This window comes from Falco peregrinus, chromosome 1 (genome assembly GCF_023634155.1).
Source record: "Falco peregrinus isolate bFalPer1 chromosome 1, bFalPer1.pri, whole genome shotgun sequence".
Taxonomy (NCBI): Eukaryota; Metazoa; Chordata; class Aves; order Falconiformes; family Falconidae; genus Falco; species Falco peregrinus.
The window spans coordinates 120,238,256-120,265,798 of record NC_073721.1 but is presented as its reverse complement, the minus strand read 5'-3'; the positions used below and the strand labels follow the sequence as shown (position 1 = coordinate 120,265,798).

The following is a 27,543-nucleotide window of genomic DNA, read 5'->3' as shown; positions in this document are numbered from 1 at the left end:
CCTAGCTGCTCCGTAACTATTTATCCCTGATTGATGCAATGATAGAAGTGATGCTCATTAGAGGGTTTTGCCTCATCATCAGGTCTCATTGCTTCCTGTGATCTAACCATGCTCTGTGTCCTTCAGCTGCACCAGCACTGGCTCCCACGGCTGCGTGGGGCTGCCCCTGGTGTCAGCTGTTAGTGTATTTGACAGTCTCTGTGCACCTGAAGGCAGAGGTGTTATACTTCAGTCCTGCTGGATTTCAGCCTAGTTTTGAATGTTTTTTAAAAAAAAAAAAAAAAAAAGAGGGATCCAAAGAAAGTTAAGTAGGAAGGTCATTAGCAAAAGTACAAAAGAACTTTTTATGTCACAAAATTTCCTGGTGAGACAAATTCCCTGCGTTATGTGACAATTTCTGATAAATTCCGGTCCATTGCTGAGTTTGTTGAAAGGTCTACTTAACATTATCTAGCCAGTTGTGAGCATTGGTGTGTTATTTTACAGTATGAATTTCATTCTTGCTTCCTAAGAAAAAATATCCAAAAATAGACAACTCGCTTTGCTTTGAGGTGCAACAGGACTTAAGTCATCTGATAAAAAGGGCATATGAATTTCAAAAATGGTCTTTACAGGTTATCAAAGTTAACCGTGCCACTTAATGGGGAATTTAATGTTCTGTACAGTGAAAGCTTGCTGCATGCATTCCCTGTGTAACAAGTTAAATGGCTTTAAGTAACTGTGCTTACAGTGTTTCAATGAGACCCAAGTAGATAAGAAAATCAAGCATCATATTCTTTAAATAATATGGCTAAAATGCTGGTATATTCACAGTTACCATACTCTAGGTATTAGACCAAAAATCCCCTATTTACACTGGATAATATGTACACATTTGGTTTGCAGAATGCTCCAACATCATATCAATTTCTCCTGTGAAAGCTGTAGGAAAAAACCTCTTAATCATCATAGAAATATATATTCCCAGCCATCAACACATTTCAATATTTGGTGTCTGGATATAAAGAATGAAGTGTTACTAAATTGGTCATTACTCCAGATAATCTCAAATTATTTGGATTATTTTTTAGCATCTCTCTGAAGATCTTCTTAAGGGTGCAGAAATCAAAAATTATAAATTTCGATAGCTTATCATTTCGATGTGTGTATGTATGTTTGAAAGTATGTGCAAATACATATATATATGTATATAATTCTGTATATATTCCTCTCCCAGACCAAGAAGGTGCCTAGTGATTCTCTATGCCCAAGTAAAGACAGTAAAGGGCTTTGAAACCCTGATTCTTCTGAGTGCGCCGATCACCCATCCTCATATCCTCCAGAAATCAGGACTCTCACTCTTCCAGACAGTTTGGGTGGTAACTCCAAACTCAAGACAGCTAGTGTCACTAGCCATATCTGTAGCTCTTGTCCCTATGGCTGTAGCTCGCCTGCAGTAGGGTTGTTACCTGCCTCCCCTTTGGATGCCCTCCTGTCTGAGCACAGCTGCTATGAATTGCCAAGGGGTGCTGGGCAAGGCAGGCGGCATCTCACAGCTCGGCAAAGGCATGAGGGGGGCAGCATCTGTTCTCCCGTCGGACACGCTCGCACCCACGCGGGCGCACACATGCACGAAGCCGCTGTTGGCGTCTTGTGAGGTTACACTGGGATGGAGAGGGCAGGGGCAGGCTCCCCGCCGAGGCAAGGTTAACCCGAGCTCTGCAAGGGGTGCGGGGCAGCTGCATGCACCAGTCGTGGCTGTAAAAGGGTCAGAAACTACGGGGGGGGGGGGGGGGTTATCCCTTTGGGCTCTTCTTTCCCTCTGCCATCTCTCTTTGAGGTATCAACAAAACAGGACAGCGATGGACATTTTGATTGTTCCAAACATGGCTCTTTTTTGTTCTTCTTCTACGCCTGCCCCCCCGGCCCCCCTGGCCTCAGTTGCTCACATCAGGACCTGTTCTCGAGTCTCTGGCAGGCGCAAGGCGAGCAGGCCACCTCCAACCAGAGCAGAGGAAGCCAGAAGGATGGGAACCACCTTAGTTATCCCTACGAAAGAGGCAAAGATTGAGTTCCCCAGGATGGCACCAAACTTGCAAAGCCCATTGAGGATGCCAAAGGCCGTTGCCCTGTGGGGAAGAACAGCAGAAAGCAGTGGTTAGGTGGGAGGTTCTTGGCATAACTACAGAAGATCTGGATGGGTAATTTTGTGGATGCTCTTATGTTGCCCAGGCTATGCTTCTAGCAAGGAAGGCCAGGCAGAATAAATAAATAGATAAACAGAAGTCTCTGTTTTGCATGTCTGTGTGAATAAGGAAAATGTCTGTGTGTACTCGTTTCTCCTTTTCATCTCGGCTTCTGCCTAGCCCCAGAGTGGCCCACTGTGTCAGCCTTTGCCCTTCCCCAGGACAGCTGGCCTCAACCTGCTCTAGAACTTGGCAAATCCCTTCCAAGCGCTGGCTGGAGTGGCTTGTCACCAGAGAAACAACCACAGCTCTCCTCCAAATCCCGCTTCACCTGGCAGCTAAAAGCACACTGCCTTCAAAGCACAGTCCTTCTCCTTACCTCCTGGCTTCCTCCAACAGCCTGAAAAAGGCAAAAAAGGCTGATAATGATGTTGTAAGGAAAGATTTCATCAGCAGCACATTCTCCCAAAGTTTCCTGTGCTGCCCCATCTCCCAAACCATTCTGTGCAAGTGGTTGTCTCCAGGTTGTGGAAGGGAAAGCTGTCACAGTGATGAGCTATGACAAGAGGCTGGGGGACGGTCTGAAAGACCAGACCTCCATGCACGTTCATGGAGATGACAGACTCCATATTTTATTTGTCCAGAATTTCCATATTCCCACGTGACTCCCTGCATACAAGCCACCATGCGGAATTAGGTTTGCAAATTGTCTATGCTGATCCAGTACAGCTGCAGGACTACCCAGTGGTTAAGGACTGGTGAAAATAATAAAAAATACACATCCCCCATCTACATGTATCTAGAGTGACTTTTTTTTTTTTTTTTTTTTTTTTTCAGGAACCAAGACGACAAAGTCAAAGGGTGGAGACTAAAAGGAGACATATTCTGAGCACCTTTTGTCAGTGGGATATAGCTCCACAGTGATCACGTCCAGGGCGTTCCAGGCAGCGATGCTGGCCCCGCAGAAGAGGCACTGCCAGCCAATCATTGCCGACTCGCTGTTGCCGAAAAAAAGGAAGAAGCAGCACACTGCTGAGATCAACATCGAGCCACCTACAAGGGGAAACCAAGAGAAAAATGTTGGCACGAGTTTCCCCTGTCCACAGTTGAGCAAACACATTTGTTGATAAAGATGGCTTTCAAGCGACGGTGTTTCACCCCAAAACAAATTAAATCTGCAGGAATCCAAAAATACCTTGATGTTGCCTGTCTGTATTTTGCCGATGCTGGAAACCAGCCTGAAAATGTTCTCAGTGACCATCTGATCTTGCTGATAATCCTGCCCTATGAAGACTCTGAAGACAGGCTTTTCCAGGCAGGTTTCCAGCATCTCAGACTTCCAGATGGACCCAGAAAGAGCAGAGGCAAGTAAACATGAAAGTCAATGAGGAGGAATCATTGTGAAGGTTTTTCAGCTTGAATTTTGAGTGAAGAGCTGGTGCATTTCATATCATATTGAAATCACTTGACACATTTCTAGTCCCAATTAGGATAATTTACAGTCAATTGTATGAAGCATTTGAGGTCTCTCTTAATTATAAGAACATCATTAGATTTCATGGCACATTTGCACAGGAGCCATAATTTTATGAACATCACCGAGGGAGAAAGTGAGAACGTTCATGCTCAGTTAGGCACAGTTCAGATTCAGAAATACTAATGGCTACATCACTCCTTGTTCCCCACTGGGAATTTCCACCTGAAAGATGCAATTTTCACAAAATCAAAGTATCTTTCACTGCAAAGTTCTGTTGTTGCTGAAATATCTCCATTTACTACCAGAAATCCATTTTGTTTGTTTGTTTGAGGTTTTTTTTTTTAATCAATTTGATACCATCCAAAATAATTTGCATGCTGAACTGCAACTGAAATGCTTTATTTTGGACATTAGGTTGCATCTCGCCGCTGTGGTGCCCTGTTTATGAAAAGTTGTTGTGCAGGACTCCATATTCACTTGTCCTCCATGGGTACCTGGCCAAACTAGGTCCCCCACCGTGTGGTGTGGACATTCCCCCTGCTGAAGAGGTACAATGCAGCGTTAGGGTCACCACGCGGGCACCAGGAGATCTGCTGATGGGCACAGGAGAGGGTTTAGGGGAACATGACGGCCCTGAACTGAAGTGAAATTCCGTTTTCATGCTAAGCTGACCAGAAATAATATGTTCAACAGAGTGATATGGATGGGATGCCAGAAGGCTGTTTCAACTGAAAATTCTGTAGTGAAACGTTTCAATGCGTCGTTACTAATTTTTGTTCTGTACTTTTCATTCTGCAGAAGAAATAAGCATTTAGGATTCCAGCTGTCATCACAATTCTAGACAAAAATGCTGACGTGTTGACATGTTTGCAGGGTGGACAATCTGATTCTCGTTCAGCTTTCTTTAATTTACTCCCCACAGACCCACTGGTTTGTTTGGGTCTTTTCCAAATTCACTACATGAATGGTCATTTCCCCCCTAGCGTATATTCCTGACACACTGCTGGGGTCATTTGGCTTACCTTAACCTGTCTGACAGTGAGGCTAAGCTAACTGAACATCCCTCTGTTCTCAGAGGAGAAAGAGAGAGGAGAGCTTGGGAGAGTGATTCATCCCTCATCCTTGAGCCACAGCACTGATTTTATTAACTCACTTGGCTGTCCCTCAAGGCATGATTCCCATAGTACCTGGAGAGCAAGGTCTGAACCCTGGAGGAAGAAACACCAGAAGTTTCCAAAGTAATCATAGAGCTGATAAGGTGATAACTTATTACCATATCGCTAAAGGGTGGCATCTTGCTTGGCTGTGACATGGCCACTTAATTTACTGTATGCTCTCTGAAGCTCTTTGCAAAATCATTTGAAAATCAGAAACTGGAAGAGGGAACTCCTGGGCTGTCAAGCGGCCACATCAAATAATATTTGTGAATATGTATTGCTACAAGCAAAGCATTTATTTCTTTATACAGAGTGCTATGGACATCAGCATCAACTCAAGAGCACCAAGAGGTCCTGCTTCAGCTCTGACCCTGTTGTGCTGAGCACTGGATAAACACGCAGGCTTTGACATAAAAGCCAAAATAAAAACGGAGGATGTCACAGATACACAGAAAAGCAGGGTGAGGAGGTGGGAGCAGGTAACTTGCCCAGTGCCACAGAATACAACACTGCCTCATCTTTTTACCCTTCTGCTTCTTTTGATATGGGAATAACTTAGCCCCACCTGAGCCACCTCCCCTCGTATTGGTGTGTGCAGATGCAGCGAGACCTTCTCACTGACCCTGGCTCTTTGCAGAGCCATGCTCCCACCCACGACCTGTGCCATGCACCCATCGTCCCCACTCACCGATCATCTTTATTCTCCCGATTTTGTCCATGAGCAGCGCAGAGATGATGTTGCCCGGCAGCACAGACAGGCTGCCCAGGAAGCTGACCAGGTAGATCAGGAAATCATTGTCCTCCTCAAAGTCGAGATGGCAGCCTTCCTTCTCCTTCAGAAACGTGCTGTTTATGAGCCTACAGTTGATGAATTTGTGTTCGTAGAGATCTGTGAGGGAAAGAGGCAAAGTCTTGATCCCCTTTCGTACAGCAGCAACAGAAGTCAGGATCAAAAACAAATCAAAGATCTGAGAGGAGCACCTCATCAAATGGAAATGGCCAGGGAGTTTTTATTTTAGTGGCAAACTCTAGCTGTATGCTTGGCACCTGGTGGGTGTGAGCTCATCCACTCCTTTTATTTGTGGAGTCACCTGGACCAGTATCCCCAAGCCACAAGGACAGGGCAATGCAGGCTTTTGCTTTGATGGCATTATGGTTTGTTCTCTGAGTAGAAGCAAAAAGCTTTTTCAGAATGGATTAATGAATATTTTACTGTTTACGATCATCAACCACAGGTTGGTTAAAATTATAGTTTAAGCCACATTTGTTGAATCAAGCTGTTAAAGTGCTCAGCATTTTGTCATTACTTTAACCTGCCAAGGTCTGAGTGCAGACTTTTTGCATTTCCCATGCAGATGCCCATGACACCAGAAGCCATGTGATTAAAAACACTGATGGAGCAACCTGAAGACTCCTTCCAAATGCATCCCCCTCTTTTTTCTACTATGACTCTCATTACACAGAGCACACACACAAATGCACAGATGCTTATCATCCTTTCTCCCAGTATCTGATAAAAGACTTCCTGATTACACAGATGAGACCCTAGCAGGAATCCCATTACCAGTATTATAAAAGACAGTAGAGATGATGGTGCAGTTTTCGAAGAAGGTCTCGCTGGATGTCACATCTTCGAAGTAGCATTCCTCAAATAATGAATCCTCAAATCTTACTTCCTTGAATTTCATGCCAATAAATCTGTGGGGTAGGAAACAGAACTTGAACCCGTGCCTTACATTATTTCCTACACTGTATAGCAAGTAAGGGCTGTTTCAGGAGTCACAGCACCAAAGGCAGTTTCTAGGGTCGTTTACAGAAAAGGCATTGCTTGAATGCATAACTGTCCTTCCAACTCCATGCTTACTTATTTTGTATTTTAGTAGGACAGAAGGGTTTGAAGAAGGATTTTTTTTAAAGAGAAATAGGCCTTTCAGGATTTCTGGCAGTTTTTCTATTCCTCAAACTAGTCCCATCTAAGAAAACGTGCTTCTAAGGCTGAGTGTACACAAGTCCTCTCACATTCACTACTAGTCCATCTGCAGAAGACATAATATCACTCACCGCATGGCATTTTATTTGTGAGCTGACCTAGCTGCCTTCCTTATTCTGCCCCTTCCTCCAGCATAAATAAAACCAGACATTATCAGGAGCCCATTGAAACATTTGGTGAAAGGCTTCTGAGAGTTGTTTAAAGTCAAACTGATTCTTTAAGCAAAAATGCAGCAGGGTTTCTAGAGTGCGGGGAGATTATCTGCGTTCTGCTTGTAACCATCTCTGTTTGGGGACTATTGCTTATCCTGTAACGAAAACAGATTACGCTAAAAATAATCAACTGTGTCAGGTGATTGATTTCTTCTCTGATGGGAAGCTTGACATGTCTGACCTGCCTGTCTGAAGGATGACACAATATTGATTCACCTGTGAAATTTTGCAGGCACAGTGAGAAGATGTATTAGTTAATGCACAGGCATGTTTGGAAGATGTAAGGAGCTATTAAGAGCAAGCATTATTGCTCTAGTTAAGGAGGCCACGACTGTCACTGAATAAAAAGCCTTCTAACATACTCTGAGAAACTTAATTGAATCGAGCACTTTACAACACCATGTAGCATGATGGCTGTTTACATCACTAAATGAGCACTGCAGGGTTTCTTAACTGAAGCTACTAACAGATATTATTAATGCACAAAGTACCACAAGAAGACTATTCAAGTCTTTTGCTCTGTGTAGAAGGTCTCATAGGTTACAACAAAACTTAAGCTGTTCTGCATTTGCTCAGTAATGGTCTGTGATGTATTTACTCCCAAAGACTGTTAGAAGTCCCTCTCTTGCAGTCTGCTTTCTTAATATCCATCTTTAAAAGAGCCACATAGCAACGGCCTGGTGTTCAATGGAGTTTTAACTCATTAACTCCAAGGGCTGGAGGGAAAATGCAGCTATAAATCATATTGAGATATGCTCTGGGCATTACTGGAATGGGCTTGATCAGGTTTTAAGTTTGTGAATTGGAGAACACCAAGGCAGGAGAATAGTGAGGTACATCATATCTTTATGCCTTCATACTGCAAGGGTGCTCAGCATCCTTAATTCTCAATGGACTTAGTGAGAACTGAGTATCTCATCTGGGTATGAGATAAGGTTCCCTAATCCCAAAATGTGACCACCATCCACATCTCATCAGACTTTGTTTGGCTACTCGATAGGCAGGGGAATAAGAATTATGGGGCTAGGTTTATAGTGTCAAGCACAGCTCGTTGCTGCAGGGAAGGTCTCTGAAAGGACATGGGGACACATGCTGAGGTTCCCCACCGATGTCTATCAGATATATACCAAGGAAACGGAGACAAATATTTTCTGAGGAGAGAGGAACAACCTGGCTGGGCAGTGAGGCATGGTTTCACCCGTGAAGATTAAAACAATGAGTGCTTCGTGTAGTAAAGAACACCGAGCGGGACCTCCCCACACAGAGCAAGGCAGCTGGAGCAACACTCTGCCTAGCCTATCTGGGGCAACTGGATCGCCACTGGGTTTACATGGCAGTATTTTTCCCACACATTTTATTGGGTTTTAGAAAAGTGATAGTGGCCTGCTAGAAATCACGAGGATTTATATCGTTGTGGAACATAGAGTGATTGGGGTGTGGATGCAGAAGAAAAAACCACCAGGCCCACCCCAAACAGGAGAAGAAAGGGAGGAAAGCAGTGATGTTCCGCTACAGTGACCTCCCTGACTTCAAAACACTAGAAGAGAAGGTGACGCACTCCTTCTGGGGGGAGATGCCGAGCGGTGTGCCAGAAGCACAGCTGGCCGGGACACAGCACGCACTGATGGGCTGCAAGGATGAAGGCAGGGCAGGTCGCATTGAGGACTTCAAGAGAAAATTGCTTTTCCTTTTGGAAATGAGGCAGCAGAGCAGTCTCACAAGCGATGGGCTCTGCTGCCCAAGACCAGTAGATGTCAGTGTGTGCTCAGGGAAGTCACCCCTGCACCCAGGGCTGCCCAGCCAGGTGGGTGCCCACCGCCCCCCTCCCAGCGAGGGGCTGCTGGAAGCAGGGCTCCTCACAGGCATCCCCTTGGCTCTGGAGATGCCAGTGGCGGGGGCAGAGTGTGTGAAAAACAGGATAAAAAGTCTATTGGTCTGTGGAAAACTGCCTTTGGGATCTGAGAGATAGAAACTGAGCATCCAAAAGAACAACAGAGTTTTTCAAGTTGATGGGGGGAAAACAAAAAGTTTTCTAGAAACGTCTTTCATTCCAAATGCATTGAACCAAGTTCTGTTCACTTACTTATCATTTCTGTATTCCCCATTTCTATGGATCTGGTTTTCCAGGGTGAAGTTAAAGGTGAAGTGTGAGACTTCCTCCTCATCAAATATCTTCACTCGGGATTCATATGCCTCTTCTTGGAGATACCGGATCATATCAGGGAACCAGACGATAAGGCCGTAGTAACTGTAGCAGGATAGGAGACGTACATTACGGGTACAAGATACTGACACTGCAAATATTGTGGTGATTTTCCAATGATCTACTTCGTAACTTGTAAACTTGTTAAACTCCTAATGCAAATCCATTTCTGATACAAATTCGTGCTCAGCCCTGACACAGGACTAAGCAAAGTGTCTCCCTGCTGGACACACTCAGCTCATCTCAGAAGCATGTTGATCCATTTTCATGCACTTCAAGCAGAACAATTCATTTAAGTTTGATTCCTTGGCTGGGAAATAGAGCAATGTGCTATCCTTGCTGCCCAAGAGACTAGCAGAGCAGTAGGAAGTTTGGAAACTTCTTTAAGTGTGGTGTTTAAGTGAGAGTTGGACTAAGTTTACTTGTAGTTTAGGTTCAGGCTCACCTGAACAGTTTTGACCTAGACTAAGGAACAGCTGAGAATCAGGTAGGGTTGTATCTTTTTTGTGTGGACAAGATCAAATGAAAGATCTAGGGGTGAGAAAGTCAATATACTACCACCCTACTGCCCACCTCTCAAGTCCTGGTCTGTTCAAAGCACCTTGTACTCTTATAAGCAATTAGAGTGATCAATGGTTCATAAGAGAGCAAGGCTTGGTACACAAAGACTCTTTAAAATAAGACCAGGATTAATTTTTAATAGTTTATTTAAATGTGTAAATAATTATTCAAACTCTGAGGGCCCTCTAGTTTCTTGAAGAAGTTAAAGAAGTACCTTACCTTAAGGCCATTGTAAACCAAACCACAGCCAGCATCAGTGTGTTCATCCTGTACTGGGCTGTTAAACAATATAGCACGTTGTCCCAGACCTACAAATCCATGAGAAGGAATGAGCTGCCAGGACGCCCAAGCAGACACTTGGCTGATTAATTTCTGAGTGCATCGTAAATCTAATGTCAGTAAAAAGGGCTCATTGGAGGAAGCTCAGATGTGTGGCTTATATTCAGTGTTTGTTAAAAACCATATTTATTGAGATAAATGACTTACAAAAAGATCACTTAGCTTTGTGCCAGGGTACTTGACCTGAAACGTCTGTAATGAGCTGGGGGGCATGACTAGGGCTGGGCTGATGCAGTGTCTCAGGTTATATCAGTAAATGTGGATATGAGCCTGTTCTCGGAGCCTCTGATGATTTTGTCTTTTTAAATATACGTATGGTCTCAGGGGCGCTTTCAAACTGAGCTCCAAAGCTCGCTGAAGAGGAAAACCCCAAACTGCTGGCACTTTAGGAGGGGTAAGATGAACTCAGGTAGGGATGAAGCCAAGCAGAGCAGGAGGCAGACCGAGATATGTTCCTCTTGACCCTGCAGAAAACACTGCCAGGAACATGAGGGGACATAACTCCTCGTGCTCTTCACCTGCTACATAAATATAGTAGTAGTATAGCACCTGAACTGTTATTAATTAAGAAAGAGTCTCATTTACTTTAAGCTCATCCTTCTACACTAGAAGATCTAGCAAGATTTTCCACAAAGTTCTGCATGGACATAGGTAAGCAAGCATAGTGTGTGTGAAAGGCCAAATTAGCCAAAGAGACAATATACCACTGTTAGACACTCAGTCTCAGCAGGACCAAGGAGCAATCACTCTTCTGAATCCACTGTGGGTGGTAAAATCACTTGGGCTTGGGGGAGAGGGAATCAATCAGGAGAGTCAAGTGCTTGGAGCTGTGGCTTGTCCTGGAAGCTCTGCACAGCGGCACTACCGTGAGGCTCACGGGGCATCTCGGGGCCTGGCTGGCAGTGTGGGAGTTTGCAGCTGCACACATCTGCACAGAAAGTGCAATGAGATTACAGCCCTCCGCAAACACCAGCAGATGTTTTTGAGTGAGAGTCAGGGTTTCAAGGCACAGTGACCCAAAGCAGCGAGGCGCTGGAGCCTGAAGCTCAGAAGCCCTTGTGGGATGTTTTTCCCTCTCTTTACCTGTTTGAAAGTAGTCGTGATTCTGACCAGCCACCGCTGGTACCAGGTCCCTGTTGAGCTCTGGATTTCAATAAATTCATCTACTTGCTTTGGAGTTTTGATATAGGAAACCTGGAAAAAAGAAAATAAAAAGGAGAAAAAAAAATCAGACTGAAGTTTCTAGAATCGATTGTGGGTAGATTTTAAATTCCACTCTCTTCTGGGAAATGTTTCCACCTGATACCACTTACTACCTCTTTCTTGAATGTTATCACTAACAATTGAGCTAACTGATCTAATTACAGCAAGAAATTTTATTACAAAAGAAGCCTATTCTCCTTCCTTCCTTTTATCCACCCCTCCACCCTTTCTCTCTCCCTCTCTCCATCCACAGAATGTTTTAAGTGTATCACATCCACTTTAATCTTTCATTTATTGGCTAATGTGCCTTACTTCTCTATCCCTTAGGCTCCCACTAGAAACTGGGAATAGGTTATTACAGTAAAAATTATCTCCAAGATCAGCCACTTGTATCTGCATCAAACAGCACCCACAGAATCTCTTTCTTCAAAGACAACTGGCAGGAATATTTCTCATTCAGCACCTTTTTAAGTACCACTGGCAGAACTTCTATGACAAATGAACGTGTAGATGGGAATCTTTGCATCTGAAAATGCATCCTGTCATCAAGTGAGCCCACACCTCACAATCAGTGTACATCACCAAAACAGTCTGAATTTTCAACACTGAACACCTGGATGGCATAAAAAACCCCTTAAAAATGGATCCCAGAAAATATTTGCTCAGTAACTTTAAATAAAGGACATAGTCAAGGAAAGCAGATCTGTTTGTAAACACAACAAGGAGGTGAAAATTTACTGAATAAATTTCTGAGTATGAATGGGAGCCTTGGCTCAGCTGCGGAGTCTCCGTGTTCTCTTGCTGGCACTGTTTAAATGTCAGATCTGGAACTGTCCCGGTACCAGCTGACTCACCATAAACTGGCAACTTCTGGCCTATCAGAAAAACAGAAAATCTGACAGTTTGTGCTACACCAGCCACACTGATTGTCCGCCCATGCCAAGGGATGTCAGTAAATCTTGATTCAGCCAGTGCGCCATATCGTGAGGTGTGATACTGAGATCAGCTCATGCTGTGGCAGTCATGACACTGTTGGATGGAGTAATGAGCACTAATGAATGCTGTGCAGCTGCTCCTTCGTTCTCTTACTCAGCTCAGACTCTCACAGTGCCCTACTTTAACATAGATACACACACACACACACACATATATTTAAGTTTGATTCCTCTTTTCCTGCTGCCATGCAGGTCTCCTTTGCCTTTGCTATGAGGGTTCACGTTTGTCAGATGGTTGGTAGCCTAAAAATAACATCTGCTCATTAAGTTCCTATCTGAACCTGCACACAACTCTCATGCACAGATATTAAACTTTAATTTTCTTGCAGGATCACTTCTGAGGGGCCCTGTTTCATGACAACCCTTCTGAACATGGAGCCTTGCTCTCCTTGTTCCAAAAGACATACTTTACAAACAACTGTATATCCTTTTCTCCATCCTCTAAAAGCACATGTAGTCTCATCTTTAAAAGCATAAATCAAGAGCTATTCCCTGGCTGGCTCCCTAGGAGTTTACAGCTAAATTATGGTAATTTGCAACTAACCCCAGCATGCACCTTTTACCTGATTTTAATATTAATGAAGTCCACTGGTGTGACCTTTTTCACAACAAGCAGCAGACTAATGAGTAATAGCCACTCATCCCACTTTCCCTTGGAGAGATTAGAGATCGGCTATGAGGCAGGTGGAGTTTGGGAAGCTCATTAGAAGGTACGTGAAGTTTAATCAGAGTTTGATTAGAAGCCAGAATGGAGAAAGGAGTGACTCAGATCTCCCACATGACTAATACTCTTCTTGTTTGGTCTTACTCTCTTAGAGCAGAATAAATAAGCATGTGTGTAATTGGAAAATCACTGGTCTATGCACTGTAGAGTAACACCAGAAATTAAGAGTACTCACTGCAATTCACAGGATTGACTAATTCTTGAAAAAACAGATTGGCATCTAATTTTAAATGCAAAAAACCTATCTCAGAGCCCTTTTTCTGATGTCTGGGAGAGTCTGGAGAGAGTCCCAAGGAGGAATAAATTGGTGCTGTGCTGCGCCAAGGAAGGTATGTCCAGCTTTTCTTTTTACATGCTGATGGCTTTGCTAAACTCACCGTAAACACCCTCTCTGGCTCACCCTTGGCCCGCATGTTGGTGTCATGAACTTGCTTGAGGATCATCCAGGCTTCATCATGTTTACCTATCTGAAAACACCAAAGAAAAGGAAAACAAATGTTGGAGTTGCCAGCTCTGTAATTTATCAAAGCATAGAGAGAAACCAACTCTAGAGGTCCAATACAGTGGAGAAGAAGCACACATACAGCACTGGCTGCATTAAATGCAAATAGCTGAAATCACAGTTTGTATTCACGGAGCGCAGCATCTCTGTGCTGAAGAAAGGAGTTACCCTAAAACTGTTCTGAGGCAGAAGAGGAGTCAGGAACAGAGTTTTAGAACCAGAAGAAGAGGAGATGGATGAGGAGACCTGAGCTCTAATCCCACCTCTGCTAAAACTTGCAGGGTTAACTTAGAATCATATCATCACAGAATTGTTTAAGTTGGAAAAGACCTTTAGGATCATCGAGTTTAACCATAAATCCAGCACTGCCAAGGCCACCACTAAACCATGTCCCTAAGCACCACATCTACATGTCTTTTAAATACCTCCAGGGGTGGTGACTCAATCACTTCCCTGGGCAGCCTGTTCCTGTGCTTGACAACCCTTCTGGTGAAGAAATTTTTCCTAATCCCCAATCTAAACCTCCCCTGGCACAACCTGAGGCCATTTCTTCTTGTGCTATCACTTGTGACCTGGGAGAAGAGGCCGACCCCCCTCGCTGCAGCCCCTTGCAGCAGCTGTGGGGAGCGATAAGGTCCCCCCTGAGCCCCCTCCTCTCCAGGCTGAGCACCCCCAGTGCCCTCAGCCACTCCTTGTAAGACTTACACTGCAGCCCCTTCACCATCTGTGACAGGGGAGTAAAGAATACTTGCTTAAGATTTCTGAGGTTTGTGTATTTTACTCAGTAAATTGTACTCTGTCCTTTGCTCTTCCACCAGGATTCAGTAGTTACATACCCAAACTCCGTGAGATGTTTTCAAAATGACTTGGTTGGACTTATAAAATTCCCAGTTCTCATCACCTTCTTTCTGTACCACATTTGGCAGTGAGGCACTAACCATCGTTGATTGACCCTGCAGTCTATAGTCTTTGGGGTTCAAGCAATTTGTGGAGCTAGTGTAGACATGTAGGAGTGGTTTTGCCTCTGAGCTTATGCTGTGCGTGTGCGAGGGGAGAAAGACAGACAGACAATGGCACCTTAGGGACCAGCTATTCTCTGCTAATATCAGACCGCAACGTTCAGATTAATCACATTACCTCCAGCAAAAACCGCGGGCTTTCAGGCATGAATTTCAGTGCCACCAGGGAGGCGACGCAGGGCAGGGAGCAGACAAGCACAAAGACTCTCCAGCTGTGGAAGTGGTACTGGGTTCCCATACTGAACCCCCAGCCTGGAAACAGAAAGAGCCAAAAAATTTTAAAAACTGACCAAGAATTCTGAGGTTTTTCTTTCCTAAACCAGCTCTGAAATTTACAGCCCTGTATGACGTGGAGACAGGTTGAAAGTTTGCTAGTCTGAGTAACGATGGCTCTCAGAGGCTCGAAAGCGTGCTCAGTGGATAACAGCAAGTAGATAGCAGCAATGAACTTCATGTTCATTACGGAAAATGGTACACACTTGCACAGGCTCTGCCTTTTAAAAAGCTTCTTTTATCTTTGAGTTTAGAAATCGTCCAGTGATAAGAATAGCTCCACACAGCTGTAGGCAAGTACGGCTGGGAAAGGGCAGAGGAATGAGGGCCATAATTTATTGCTGCTCAGTGATGTTACAAAAAGTTTACAAAGGTTAAATCTTCTCTGATCTGAGAGGCATGTTAAAGACAGCTCCTTTCCATCTCATACGTCACACGGGTATTTCACATTTTATGGAAGTGAGCTAGGAAAGCAAGTTTATTTTTTTCCAGACCTGCAAAACCTGAGCTGGGATTCCAAGTTAGAAGAATCAGGAACCTAATCCCACATTTCAGATTCCCCCTCTCCTGCTTTTTTCCTGATGTCTGACCAGGTCAAGTATTCCCCTGCTAAGAACTAGAAAGTACAGCATCATTCTTACATTGTTCCATTTACATTCCCTAAGATCAAATCTGAGAAGTATTTTTTAATTCAGTGTTTTTCTATAAACATTTTCATTCGCATAATAAGGAAGTCATCAAGCAATGGTTTCTGCAGAGGTCTCATCTGAGTCAGCCATGGTGCTCTACTCATTTCACAAAGTTCCAAAATAGTAGGTGGAACACGGGACACCAAAAAGAGAAGCTATAAGACCACATCAAGAAATAATCTGAAAAATAAATGTAATGTAAGTACATCAGGACTTTTTAAAACAAATGTAGTTGCATATAATAGAATTATTTCAACCACTATGCAGTAAGTTTGCCTATTTGTTCCAATGGTCTGTCATATCAATCAAAAGCATGAACATTTCTTTATACTGAGTGCACTTTAAACACGGTAAAAATGAATTGATAGGTAGCTAAATGTTAGTGTTTTTCTTCATGGTCTTTGTGGCCTGTCCTACTTTCCTCAAACAGGATTTTGCAAACAGCTGGTGTCACTGAATACTGAGGGAATTAATCTTTTCCACTAGATATTTGCTTCTGATGTTTGCCTAGGATATACAGGAGTTACAAGGATACCACGTGACATGCAGACTTTTGCTCCTCAGATTATGAATCTGTTTCGGAGTACATCCTTCTACTATTTCCTCTCCCACTTCCAGCTCATGGGCAGGGAACCCATTCCACTCCTGAACCTATTCAGGTGAAGTCAGATGTGACTCCAGCCTGTCACATGCTGGGGAGATGTGTTGCCAGATACACGCTGGCATTTGGCTAAGGAAAAGAGCATGTGCTGTTCTCACTGATGTCATTCATTGTACCAAGTAATTCCCTGATTAAAGTTATTTTTGATAACTGGATCAATTTTTGCAATATAATCTCGGTCCAGTTTTCCCTGAATGCACTGACATTTAGATTAAGAGCGCAGGCTCTAGCAGTATAATTCAAGGGGTATATTTGAAGCTTTTGATGCAAAGCAGCCCTCGCCAGTCCTATTTACAGCCTTAGTATCAATCAATCATTCGTGCAGTCAATTTATCAGACCTTTTGTGTGCACTTCAGGTGTCTTTTATTTTCAGTGTTTATGCTGTGATGTGTAAGGACCGACTAACACTACCTGTGCAGGGTTTTGGAGTAGTGCAGTGATGCAGGAACGTGGTGTTGTCAAAAGTCAATAGCACAAACCAATTACCGTAATGTGGGATGATGCTCCAGGCCATTGCTGAAGCAAAAATGCCACCAATCATCCAGAACATGCAAAGCCAGCTCAGGTGTTCCCCCCTCTTCTCACGAGATAGGAATTCAGAGAAATAGGCAAACACGATGGGGAGGGTACCCCCAATACTGAGGAGAAAAAACAGCACAGGAGAAGAATAAGAGTCTTCTATGATGTCTTTGTAGTGAGGATTGCACATATAAAGAGGGAAGGTCACACTCACAGACACACTACACAAAAGTGAGACTTGTAGGAGCAATGCAAATCTCTGTGGCTGGACTGGTATTAGACATCAAAGATAAACAAGATGCTTCTCATGCTCTGAAAACTGAATTTCCTCTACAGTTTATATAAAGCCAGTGTAATCCCCTGCTCTTCACCTCGACATCTTCTCTGTTGTTATCTTGTGATCCCTCATTTTAGGGAGGCAAAATACAGGCAGGCGATGGGAACTGCTGAGTGTCTCATTGGAGGCCCTGGCAGTCAGGGCTGCAAACCCAGGTGGGCATTTCTCAGTCTCATTCACCTTTCTGCACAATTTGGGCAGCACCAGAAGAATGTCAATGACTACACTTTCCTACCACTAACGCTTTAAGGGTCAAGAGTGAGGTAATGCAACCACACGTGCTGAACAGTAGTGCCATCCCAGCTTGGTACCCGAGATGCATCTCCCGGGCAGCCTTCCTTCTCCTACCCCACACACCCAGACCGCTCAGCTGTGATGGGACTCCTCCAGGACATGGGGTGGATTCACCAGTTACCCACCCGAGGCCCGAGATAAGGCGGCAGAAGAGAAAGAATCCGTATCCTTGGACGAAGGAGGAGAGGAACGCGAAGGCAGCATTGATGGCAAGTGATATGGTGAGGCATTTCTTTCTTCCCAGTTTATCAGCAAGGCCTCCCAGCACGACAGCCCCTGCCATCATTCCTAAGTAGACTATCAAGCCTAGAAGTGAGAGAGAGAGAGAGAAAGAGAGAGAGACTGAGTTTGGTAACCAAGTGGAAACAGTACGCAATGTAGAAGCAGATTTTAAAGCTCCTGTATGGCAGCTGATGTCAACCCAGCATACTATGTACTAAAGTAGATACCCCACCCCCCTCAGATTAGCTGTCTCAGGTGCCAGCTCTTTCCATCTCTGGAACTTAATTTCCCCACCTTGTGCCCGTTAGCTCGCATCACTCCCTACTGCACTGCATCATGCAATACAGACATACCCCCGTCTCACTAGACCCCCATCTTTCTTTCCCAACCTTACGGCTTACACATCCCCCGCACGTAAGCAATGGCCAGGCATAAGCAGCTTAGGATGCACGTGTCCCAGCTATGTGCCACCAACAATACAACAGAAATCTGATGTCTTAACTCTGCTAACCCCCCTGAGCACAAGGGGGTCATAGGGAGGAGGCTGCCTCTGGCTGCTGTTTGTGCTCGGAAAGCTGTGGGAGCAGAGAGACTGCTAAAGCATGGCTAGATCTCTGCAGGTTACCTGTCCTACCCGTGCTTCCCTCACAGTATATCATCTCTTTCATCCTCTACTTTTCCTAGCTTTACTTGAAAGGAGCAGTCTGTTACTGAGACTCACCTTGTGTAGCACAGCTACCTCCTTCGCTACTGAGCCAAGTTCTGGCTTCTAACTAAAAGACAACATACAGAAAAGAGTGCAGTCTTGTTATGACAATTTCAGGAGAAGGGTGAACCTACTGCTTGTCTTGACAGTTTGCTCTACAGAGTTATCACTCTGACATCGTTAAGAAAAATGGTTTCTTCTTTTTAACTCGGTTTCATTAGATCTTCTCTAGGGGATCCTCAAAAGGCAGTTTCAGTGACTACATTTAGTGCCAGGCTGAACAGGAGGGAATGGTTTTCTTCTCCAAACCAAGTCCCTGTACCCAGCTCACTGTGCTTGCAGCTGTGGTCTACAGACACAGCAGTTGTCCTTGGCTCTTCCGACACCACCACCAGAAGGGCCATCTATTATATTACCTTTTCCTTTATGCAGGTACCAGTGTAAATAGCACTAATCAGTAACGATCAAAGGTCCAGGAATATTTTTATTTATTTATTTTGTCTGCTTTCCAGATGCAGTGACTTTGGTGAGCAATAGCTCTAGGAAGGACCACAAGCTATGGTCCTTTTGCTGGCAAAATTCCTGTTGAAGCCTGCAGGTGTTATGATGTGAAAGGAAAGCAGGATCAGATATTAAGCATTTAAAATCTAATAGCAATCAGTGCTAGGGAGTTGGAAACATTGTTCAGCTAGAGTGAAATGATCTGCACTGCTGTTAAGTAGTAACACCTGGGAATTGATCATTGATCAGTCCAGCAGCTAGCAGAGCATGAAGCTGGTCTTGGAAGGCTGTATTGGTGTGTGGGCTTCAGATTTTTGTTTTAGGCTTCCCTGTGAAGAAGTTCTGTTCATTCTTTTGAGCCATATAAGGGTGAAAGGGATCAGGCAGGAGGCTCCTCTCTCGAAGGCTCCTCTGAAAAAGCCCAGATGAGGCAAGACCACAAGGAGACAGGTTATCAGCAAATGGGTCCATGCTACTGAAGTTATTCTGAGTTTCACAGTGCAGAAGACAAAGCCCTTGATGCTTTCACTTGCTGTGTGTGCCTGCGGCTGCCTCCGCCTTAGCATAGCAGGACCAAAACGCTTGGTGACCAGGTGACTTTACTGCATGCTCTGATGGCTCTGCCAGCTGCTGGCGTGGAAGGGCTTGGGGCAGCACATCTGTTGCTGCTTTGGCAGCTCCATGGCTACTGAGCCGCACATGTCTCAGAGCTGCTTACTGCAAGCTAGTGGTCTGCAGAGTAGGAGCAGCATCACCATCACCACATTTCAGAAGAAAGTGGTGGCAACTGCTGTGCTTCCTGGGGAGCACAGAGGTGCAAGAAGCTGTTCCCAGAACACCTCCTGTGTCATCTCACACACCATAGGCAATCTATGCCTATAGGCTGCACAGTCATGCTGTAGAGAACCTGACACAGCCTGATCATGGCTGGATACGATCCAGAGGAGCAGAATTATGTCAGGATGGAGGAATATCTGCTTGCTGGAAAGCAGAACTTGCAGTGCAAGTAGTTCTTGAAGGAAAAAATGATGCTTGGAGATGTTTGTAGAATGCGGTCATGTTAGATTCAAAACCCAGCTGAGCAGGGGTTGAAGGAAATGCCATAACTCAAGCAGCAGAGTTCCCTGCATCCCCGGATCCTAGTGAAACCAACAGATGCTGAGCAAGTAAATACGCTGCCTTGATAGGAAACATTCCTTTTCACTGACCGAAGAAATGCAGCTAAAAGGAACACTTTTCAGGCACGGCTGAAGAACATCCCTTTGGAGGGTCATTCCTCACCTTGAACCAAACGTTTACTTCTCTTGAGAGCCAACATCTTCCCCAGGACCTGTTCTGTCAAAAATACATCACCTGGGAAACAAGGTGATGATGAATTTTTTTTGAAGTCTGTTAATGTTTAAACAAGATGATCAGTCTGATGGCTGAAGGCTGTTCTGTGCCATCCAGCAAAGCCAAGGACTAATGCACAGAGTTATTTGGCAGCTGTTTCTGTCTTTTGATTGCAAATACCTACACTAGATTTGAAATGCATTACTAAATTAAAAGCTATGCAGCAGAGATCCATTACAGCATCTGAAGGATGCTTGTCTCATGTTGATCAGAAGTGGGAAAGTTCAGACTTCTGAAATCTCCCCTGCTCCACAGCAGGGTGGTGGGGTCACCGCTCTGTGAATGCTTTTTTTTCTATCCATGTAATGTCTACCGGGCAATCAGGATTTTGTGTGTCAAAGGCAAAAAAATCTGTTCTTGCCTTTTAACAGCCTTTGTAGCAGAACCATGGCATAGGAAGTTGCCACCACCATTGTACCTCCACCAAGCCTGTGGCTCTGCAGTATTGACTCCTTGCCCTACCCTCTTGACCCGAGCTGTCCTGGTGAGGTGATCTGAAGGTGTGTTAAAGTTTCAGACACTGATCTGCAGCAGCCAGAGGAGGTATGGACACACCTGAGAATCTGGGATCTCTTTCTCTACTACCTTTGGCCTCCAGCTTGTTCACAGAAGTGCAAATGACAAGGGAGAGCTGAGGAAAAAAACTTTCAGTTCAAAATCTTTCTGAAGGAAGAATCTTAATGCAGTGCTGTAAGGCTTAATGCTTTTATCCTGGCCCCTGAGCTACATTTAATGGAGCAGCTCTGATCTCAGCCAGAAGTGATGGCGCACCCTGTGTCCACTCACTGGTGCATCGCAGCCACCCTGGGAGCCCTGCCAGCACCGTGCGAGTGGCTCACAGCACAGCTCAGCCCACGCTTCCAGACCCCAATGAGGAAGAAAAAGTTATCTGCCAGAATTAACTATTTCTTTTTCCCCGGAAAAAATTCCCTGGATGGCAGATGTTCATCCAAATCCCCTTGGTAAAAGAAAATGTCCCAGGCCAGGAGGAGGTGGAGGAGGTTGTTATTGTCCTCTAGCTGGTGTGCCCTGGCTGGTGGCAGGGCAGCCAGCTCTCCGGCCAGGGCAAGAGGGGGCTTAGCATGAGATGTGGCAGTGTTTGAAACCAAGCACCAAGCAGTGGAGTGGAGCAGCTTTTGTGGACAAACCCCTGCAGATTCTGACTGAGAACCTCAAACCTGTGATGGAAGGGAGGATTATAGCTCTGCAACACACCATCCATCAAAGAATGAGCAACATAAAACACAGCAGAGCTGTTAGTGTCACGAACTCAGAGGATGTGGCCCTAATTGGTTATTGTATGTGATAAACCACTGGATCCATTGTCCCCCAGAAATTTAAAAGAATTAAAATCTGTAGTAAAGGAAACCTCACAGATGATCAGAGACTGTCCGCTTAGCCAGTTTCTGAGGGGAAAGATCCCAGTTATGGAAATGTGTACTTCAGGGCTGAAGCAAAATCAGCAGAACACTGTATTATGATGGAGAGGTGTCTTCTGGGAAGACTGCACGTTCTGGACAATATCATTAAAACTTTTGGGGCAGCTGCTGTAAAACACTGTCAGCTAATGGATTTTGGGACCCAAGGTGCAGAACAACGTCAGGCTTTGCAGATTGCTGTGCCCTGAATTAACAATGAGGTGCAGGGACCCAGGGAGGAGTAGAATAGTTAGTCTCCATGCAGGAGAGAGAGTCTTCTGGAGAACACAGTCATGGTTATTACCTCTGAAAGAGATCCAGCTCATACCAAGGAAACTGAAATTTTAAGGAGAGTTAGACCAAGAAAAGTGACCATTAAATGGTATTTCTTTCGCTGTGTTACTTCTGTCCATCAAATGTTCTACGGCACAGCATTACAATGGTCTCTACCAGAAACTTGACTTCAAACCTTGGTTTTGGATCAGGCAGACCTAGACTGTGCTAGCAGGGCTCAGCTTCCAGATGAACACGTGCTTGCCTAGGTGAAATGTTAAGGGCTGAATAAACCATTACTTGCAGACTATTCCACGAGTCATGGAGTATAATGAATGCCTGTGGGGAAAGTCTGCAACAGCCTCCCATAAAATCAGTGGAAAACCAAAGAGCAGAAATTCTAAGAATAAATTTGGGGTCATGACTCACCCAATCCTGAAGTTATAAGGAAAATATGTGACCACTGACTGGGCTTATTCCCATTGGAAAAGAGGTAACATATACAGCATTTTCGTGTTAAAAAATTTATTAGCCTTTATTGAAGTTGTGTGCTCCATGTTAGGCAGGGATTTTGGGCTGAAAAGCTGAAGTTCTAGGAATAAGGAAAGGCGGATACAGTGTACAGCTATGTGTGCCCTAAACCGTATTTTTACTATTTCCATATAATCAAAAGTAGACTCATAAAAGCCTCAGAAAGAAAACAAAAAATTCAACGTTTACCTAAATCTCCATCACAGGCATGAATTTCTGTCATTGGCAGTTAAAAGGATTAAAGTTGTTAAAAACGAGGCACATCTGAAAATAATCCCTTTCATGTCAGGACAAGGACTCATGGAATAAATGGAAAATTTGAGCAGAAAAATCCCAGCTCAATGGGAAGAATTAGTCCCAGAGCCCCTGGGGTTGTCAGGAAGGTGAGGAGCCTGCCTGGGTCCCGGCACAGAGTTGTCTCACCTCTGCTAACAGGTCTGCAAGGAGCTGGTAACCACAGGAACATGGATGCTCCTACCTGCCTTCAAAGCCCAGGCCACTACGAGTACAGCCCTACGGCATAAGAAGGAGAAGGGGAGCATCTGGACAGCAGAAAAGAATTAGGGCCTTACATATCGTGCAATTCAAATTGTAATATAAATGAAATCCCAACGCTTTTAATGGTGTAGAGTCTGTTATACACGGGTGTGCTTCATGGACACAAAGAAAAGTTTGTGAGTCAGGTCTAGACGATTTGGGAGATGGATAAAGCAAGGCAGAGTGTGTGTAAGTAATTTAAATAAGAATAAGGCAGTGGCAGTCCTGACTGTCTTGTGCCTTAGTGATGACTGGCATGTCCCAGAACCGGGGACAGTCTCGGCAGAGGATGAGCTGAGGACTGAGTGGCCTTTTTCCCTTTCTTCCTGAAATTTCTAATCTGCTTTTCCTAGTAGGATTGTTAGTGCTTTCCCCGTGAATCTCCTTGCCTTTGTAAATGCAAATCAAATCAAGGGGCAGTCTCATTGCACTGGCCTTGCTGACAAGAAGAGAGACTTCAACTACAGCTAATGACTGCCACTGAGAATCGGGTCACCCATGCGAAAGGCAGCTTTCTGTTTTCAGGGATCTGGGGGTGGTTATGGGGTGAATCTGGCTGCTGAGATCGAGGGGATTCTGCACATTACAGCCAAAGGTGGCTGCACGAATCCACGAGCGCTCTGACGCAGCACTGGCGAGGCAGCGCGCACCGAGCCCTTCCGCGGGCGCTGCCAGCAGGACGTGGGTGCCTGTTTACATGCAGCCGGCTTCACAGTCCCCCCACGGGACTTGTCCATCACTACAATATTCATGGGCACCATCTGGTTCTCCCCACCCAACCCCTCTGCTAAAGCAAAGTTTTCAACAGGGGAAGCCAAACAAATCCTTTGCTGTGAAATGAAAACCTGTTCATGCTGGCTCTCATCAGATGAAATTCCTGCAGTGTGTATAAACGGGGATGCAGCCGTCCCCATATTGGTCCTGCACAAGGTGTGGGGTGTTCCCGAAGTGCAAACCCACCTTTTTTCCCCTAACATGTCCCTACTGCTCGAGGTGATGATGCTCCTTGGGCTGCGGGAGTGTTTGTGCCCAGGAGCAAATCTGCAGCCAGGGATTCGTGCCTGATGCTCGGCACGTGGACACGGGCAGTTCTCGCCAGGGTATAGCTGGCTGCTGTGCTGGGGCTCCGCAGGCAAGGAGGTGCAAAGCCGGCACCCCCAAGCCATGGCAGAGCAAGAAGGGAGCCATGGCTGGGCTCGTCTGCACTTATCCATAAAAAAAAAAAAAAAAAAAAAAAAGAAGTGGAGAAAATCCAGTGAGCTCTGTCGAGGGGATTAGGATTTACTGTCATATCAGGTGAATTCAGGTCAATGAGAAACTGAGGCCAGATTTTATCTCAGCCGATAATAAAATACACACTGTCTTCATACAACTAAAAGCAGGGATATTGTTACAGGTCCTATTCAACCTGACTCACACAGCCAAGCTTGAATTGCTACCTGACTCCATAACTACTAATAGGATCTTTTTTCTATTTCTTTATATCTAACATTGCAAGGTTAAGAGTCTGTAAAATGATATTCTCCTTAAAATATTATTATGAAATCATAAAATGGAAAGGGAGCTGTGTTCCTGAAAAAGTGATTTTATTCTCAGCACCGGTGTGGCTGTTTTGCAGTTACGGGCAAAGCCCTTAAAAATTGTCTTGTCTCAGTTTACTGAACTGTGAAATGATGATAACACAACTGCAGCTCTGGGGGTCTGGGAAGTCTGATGCTTTAACAGTGCCTGGAGTTTTTCATATGCAGGATGCGAAAAAGTTTAAAACATTACTATGTCACCATCTTTTATACTTGCTGTCCACTCACTGCTCTATGCTTGCAAATATGATATTTAGCTCTCTAAGAGGTGATTAAAAGCACTTGAAGATATACATTTATATGGTATTTCTCCAAATAATGATACTGTGTGCCTTTCAGCAAATAAGTAAATACAAATTTTATGATTTTTCTTATGATTATGCTTAGCAAGTAAAAAAAAATCTGTTTCTGACAGGATATATTATACTGAAAAGGAATATTCTGTTTCAGTAAATTTAAGGAATTAATTATTATTAGACTACTGCTGGTGAAAGCTCAGTAAAGGAGATCTATCAAATGAATATGCAAAAACAATGTTACAAGCTACCAAATTTATTCTTAACAACTAGCGATAAAAATTGATGAAATCAAACCGCTAAAATATATACAGTTGGTTGGTTTCGTTTGGGTGTTTTTGGTTTTTTTTTGTAATACCACTTTAATCATCTTTAAAATAGCATTTCACATAACAGAAAACCTCCGAATATGTGTTTTGTCCCACTAGGGATATTTAGGGCTAAAATAGCTGTTAATTTGCATCTGATGACGAGATGTTTATTTTCAGAACAAAATGTAAACGTTTTCTAAGATGTGTCATATTCATTTCACACATTTCATGAAACACTGTGGGCATCTGTTTATTTGTAATTTTTGCATAATTTGGCCATAATTTACTCGATATTTTCCCATGCTTGCTCTCCAAGGGAGGAAAAATACGCAATATACAGAGTATTTGATGCAAAATGTCCTTTTGGCAGATGCTGAGCTTCACGGAATTGGTCTTTAGGGGGCATCTACTTTAGGTCTCTTATTTGTCCCTTCTTATTTCTGCAAGAGTTTGATTACTTACCTGACTTTTTTTCCCATTTTTTCCCTCCTGGCCTCTCTTGTTATGGCTGAGACCTTCTCATGTGTTTAAATGTTAGCAGCTGCCTAGGAGCAACCTTAACTCCACCTGGGATGACCTGATTATGTTTCCTTAGCAAAAATGTGTTGAGATTAATGGTCGTTTGGGAATAAACATGAGTTTATCTGTAGACAACTATGGGTACACAGGGATAAGGAAAGGGGTAGTAACTCGTGTGGATAATAACCCCGCTCCCATAAAACCTCATGATAATCTGAGGGAAAGCTGTGCCTTCTCTAATCACCCCTCCATTCTGTGCTGACACACTTTTGCAAGATCATCACTGCACATGAGGCAGAAACTGAGGTGAAGAGCTCTTTGATTGCCACCAAGTCAGTCTATGTCATTGAACCCTGAGTATCAGCAAGTTAAGCGTGCAACAGCACAACCCATAGACCGCTGGGGGATGGAAACACCAAGGGAAATGGGTATGTGTTGGAGGCTCTGAGCTTTGTTAGGTCTTTTTTTCTAGTTGCAGGTAGATGGATGCTGAAGCTAATCTAGGAAAGGTTGTTGAGGAAGATTATGTTCTTGTCTCCATTAATAACATTCCCCCAGCCTTTCCCTTCAGTAGCTGATATCCGTCCGCCCTTATCATGCCGTGTACCCACAGCTGCTCAGAAAAGGGATGAAACCCTCTTGCAGGGGCAGTGCTTGGGACACCGGGCTGCGCTGGAGGCAGGTCTGCACCGAAACCTGGTGTCCCTGCACTGCCCTGCTGCCTGCCAAACCTCCATCACCTTCCACTCCCTGATGCCGCCCTTAGTTTGTCAGAAAGCTTTCCTCCTCCTCCCCCTCTCCAGACCCAGAGATCTGCACTCTTCCCCTCTTACACCGTCCAGCAGCCCTGTACCCACTCCAGCCTCCTCACACCCTCACTTCTTGATGCCCTTGGGTATTCATTGCTCCTATCAGTGCATCACTCAGCAATCTAAGACTTTCTTAGCCATGCCTAATTCATTTTCACAAAGGATCATCTCACAAACCTCAGATCCAAGAGGAAACCTGCAGCAGAGAAATGTCCAGCAGACAGGAAGTACGTTTAACAAGTGAGATGGAGTGAATCAGAGAGCTGCCTCATGGACAATACCGATCAGTAACAGCTGAGTGCTACCATAAATATCTACTTTCTTCTCTGCCTCAAATTAAGATGAATCAACTTTTATTGTCTTCAGGAAAATTCTTTTTTTTTCCCCTTCATATTTAAGCCACAAAATAATATGGATACAACCTTTGACAGCAGATCCATTAGCAAACAAGTTAAGGATAGAAGAAATTGTTCTGCAAAACCAGGTTCTCAAAAGTTGTCTTTAGAAGTAGGCAGGAAAGACGGCTAAAAGAGTGCTCTTCCCCTAATTAGCAATTCCAGATTAGCTCGGTTAATGCGCGGGAGGCTGGAGCTGGGATTGGATCTGCACCTAAATGTCTCCTTGCTTATTCAGAGCTTATCAGAACATCCTGAACTTTCAGCCTTGCAATACTGAGCTGGGGAAAGCAGAACGAGCTCTCTGGGGAGATTTCTTGTTCATTTTTACCTGTGGTTGGGCCAGAAATACTTCAAAGATAGATTTTCTTGTGACATTTGAAGTTTTCTGACTCGGGTGCCTGCCAGAGCTTGAGCTCTACAGAGATAGGTATTTATGGGGTCAGAGTTTCAGAAAATCTCAGCTTTCATGTAGTCACTAAAATAAATGACCTGCTTTTCAAAAATGTTCTTACCACTGAAAAGGCACCCAGGCTGGTGTCCCATAGGGAGCTGGTGAATTCAGAAGTCCCTTTGAAATCAGGATTCAATTGTGAGCAATTTGCTTTTAGATACCTGACCTGAGATATTTTAAGCTAGAATTTTTAAGCGGCTTGTGAAGTAAAAGAAATTAGTAAACTCTTTAAAGGCACAAGTCTAAGTACAAACCTAGCTAACTACAGAAATAAACAT

The 27,543-nt window shown here is 44.3% G+C and overlaps 1 protein-coding gene across 2 annotated transcripts in view; it reads right to left on the bottom strand.

Annotated features, from left to right (window-relative positions):
- Positions 1 to 1,780: 1,780 nt before the first annotated feature.
- The window catches only part of SV2B (synaptic vesicle glycoprotein 2B), a 65,351-nt gene continuing 39,588 nt past the window's right edge, over positions 1,781 to 27,543 (bottom strand). For both annotated transcript variants that reach the window (XM_055793753.1, XM_005242423.3), the window contains 11 exons: positions 17,447 to 17,627; positions 16,658 to 16,809; positions 14,666 to 14,799; positions 13,404 to 13,493; positions 11,188 to 11,298; positions 9,985 to 10,073; positions 9,085 to 9,249; positions 6,364 to 6,497; positions 5,488 to 5,688; positions 3,059 to 3,218; positions 1,781 to 2,108 (listed from right to left, as the gene is read on the bottom strand). In XM_055793753.1, the coding sequence (XP_055649728.1) occupies positions 1,925 to 2,108; positions 3,059 to 3,218; positions 5,488 to 5,688; positions 6,364 to 6,497; positions 9,085 to 9,249; positions 9,985 to 10,073; positions 11,188 to 11,298; positions 13,404 to 13,493; positions 14,666 to 14,799; positions 16,658 to 16,809; positions 17,447 to 17,627 (1,601 nt within the window). In that variant the 3' untranslated portion in view covers positions 1,781 to 1,924. The remainder of the gene's footprint in view (positions 2,109 to 3,058; positions 3,219 to 5,487; positions 5,689 to 6,363; positions 6,498 to 9,084; positions 9,250 to 9,984; positions 10,074 to 11,187; positions 11,299 to 13,403; positions 13,494 to 14,665; positions 14,800 to 16,657; positions 16,810 to 17,446; positions 17,628 to 27,543) is intronic.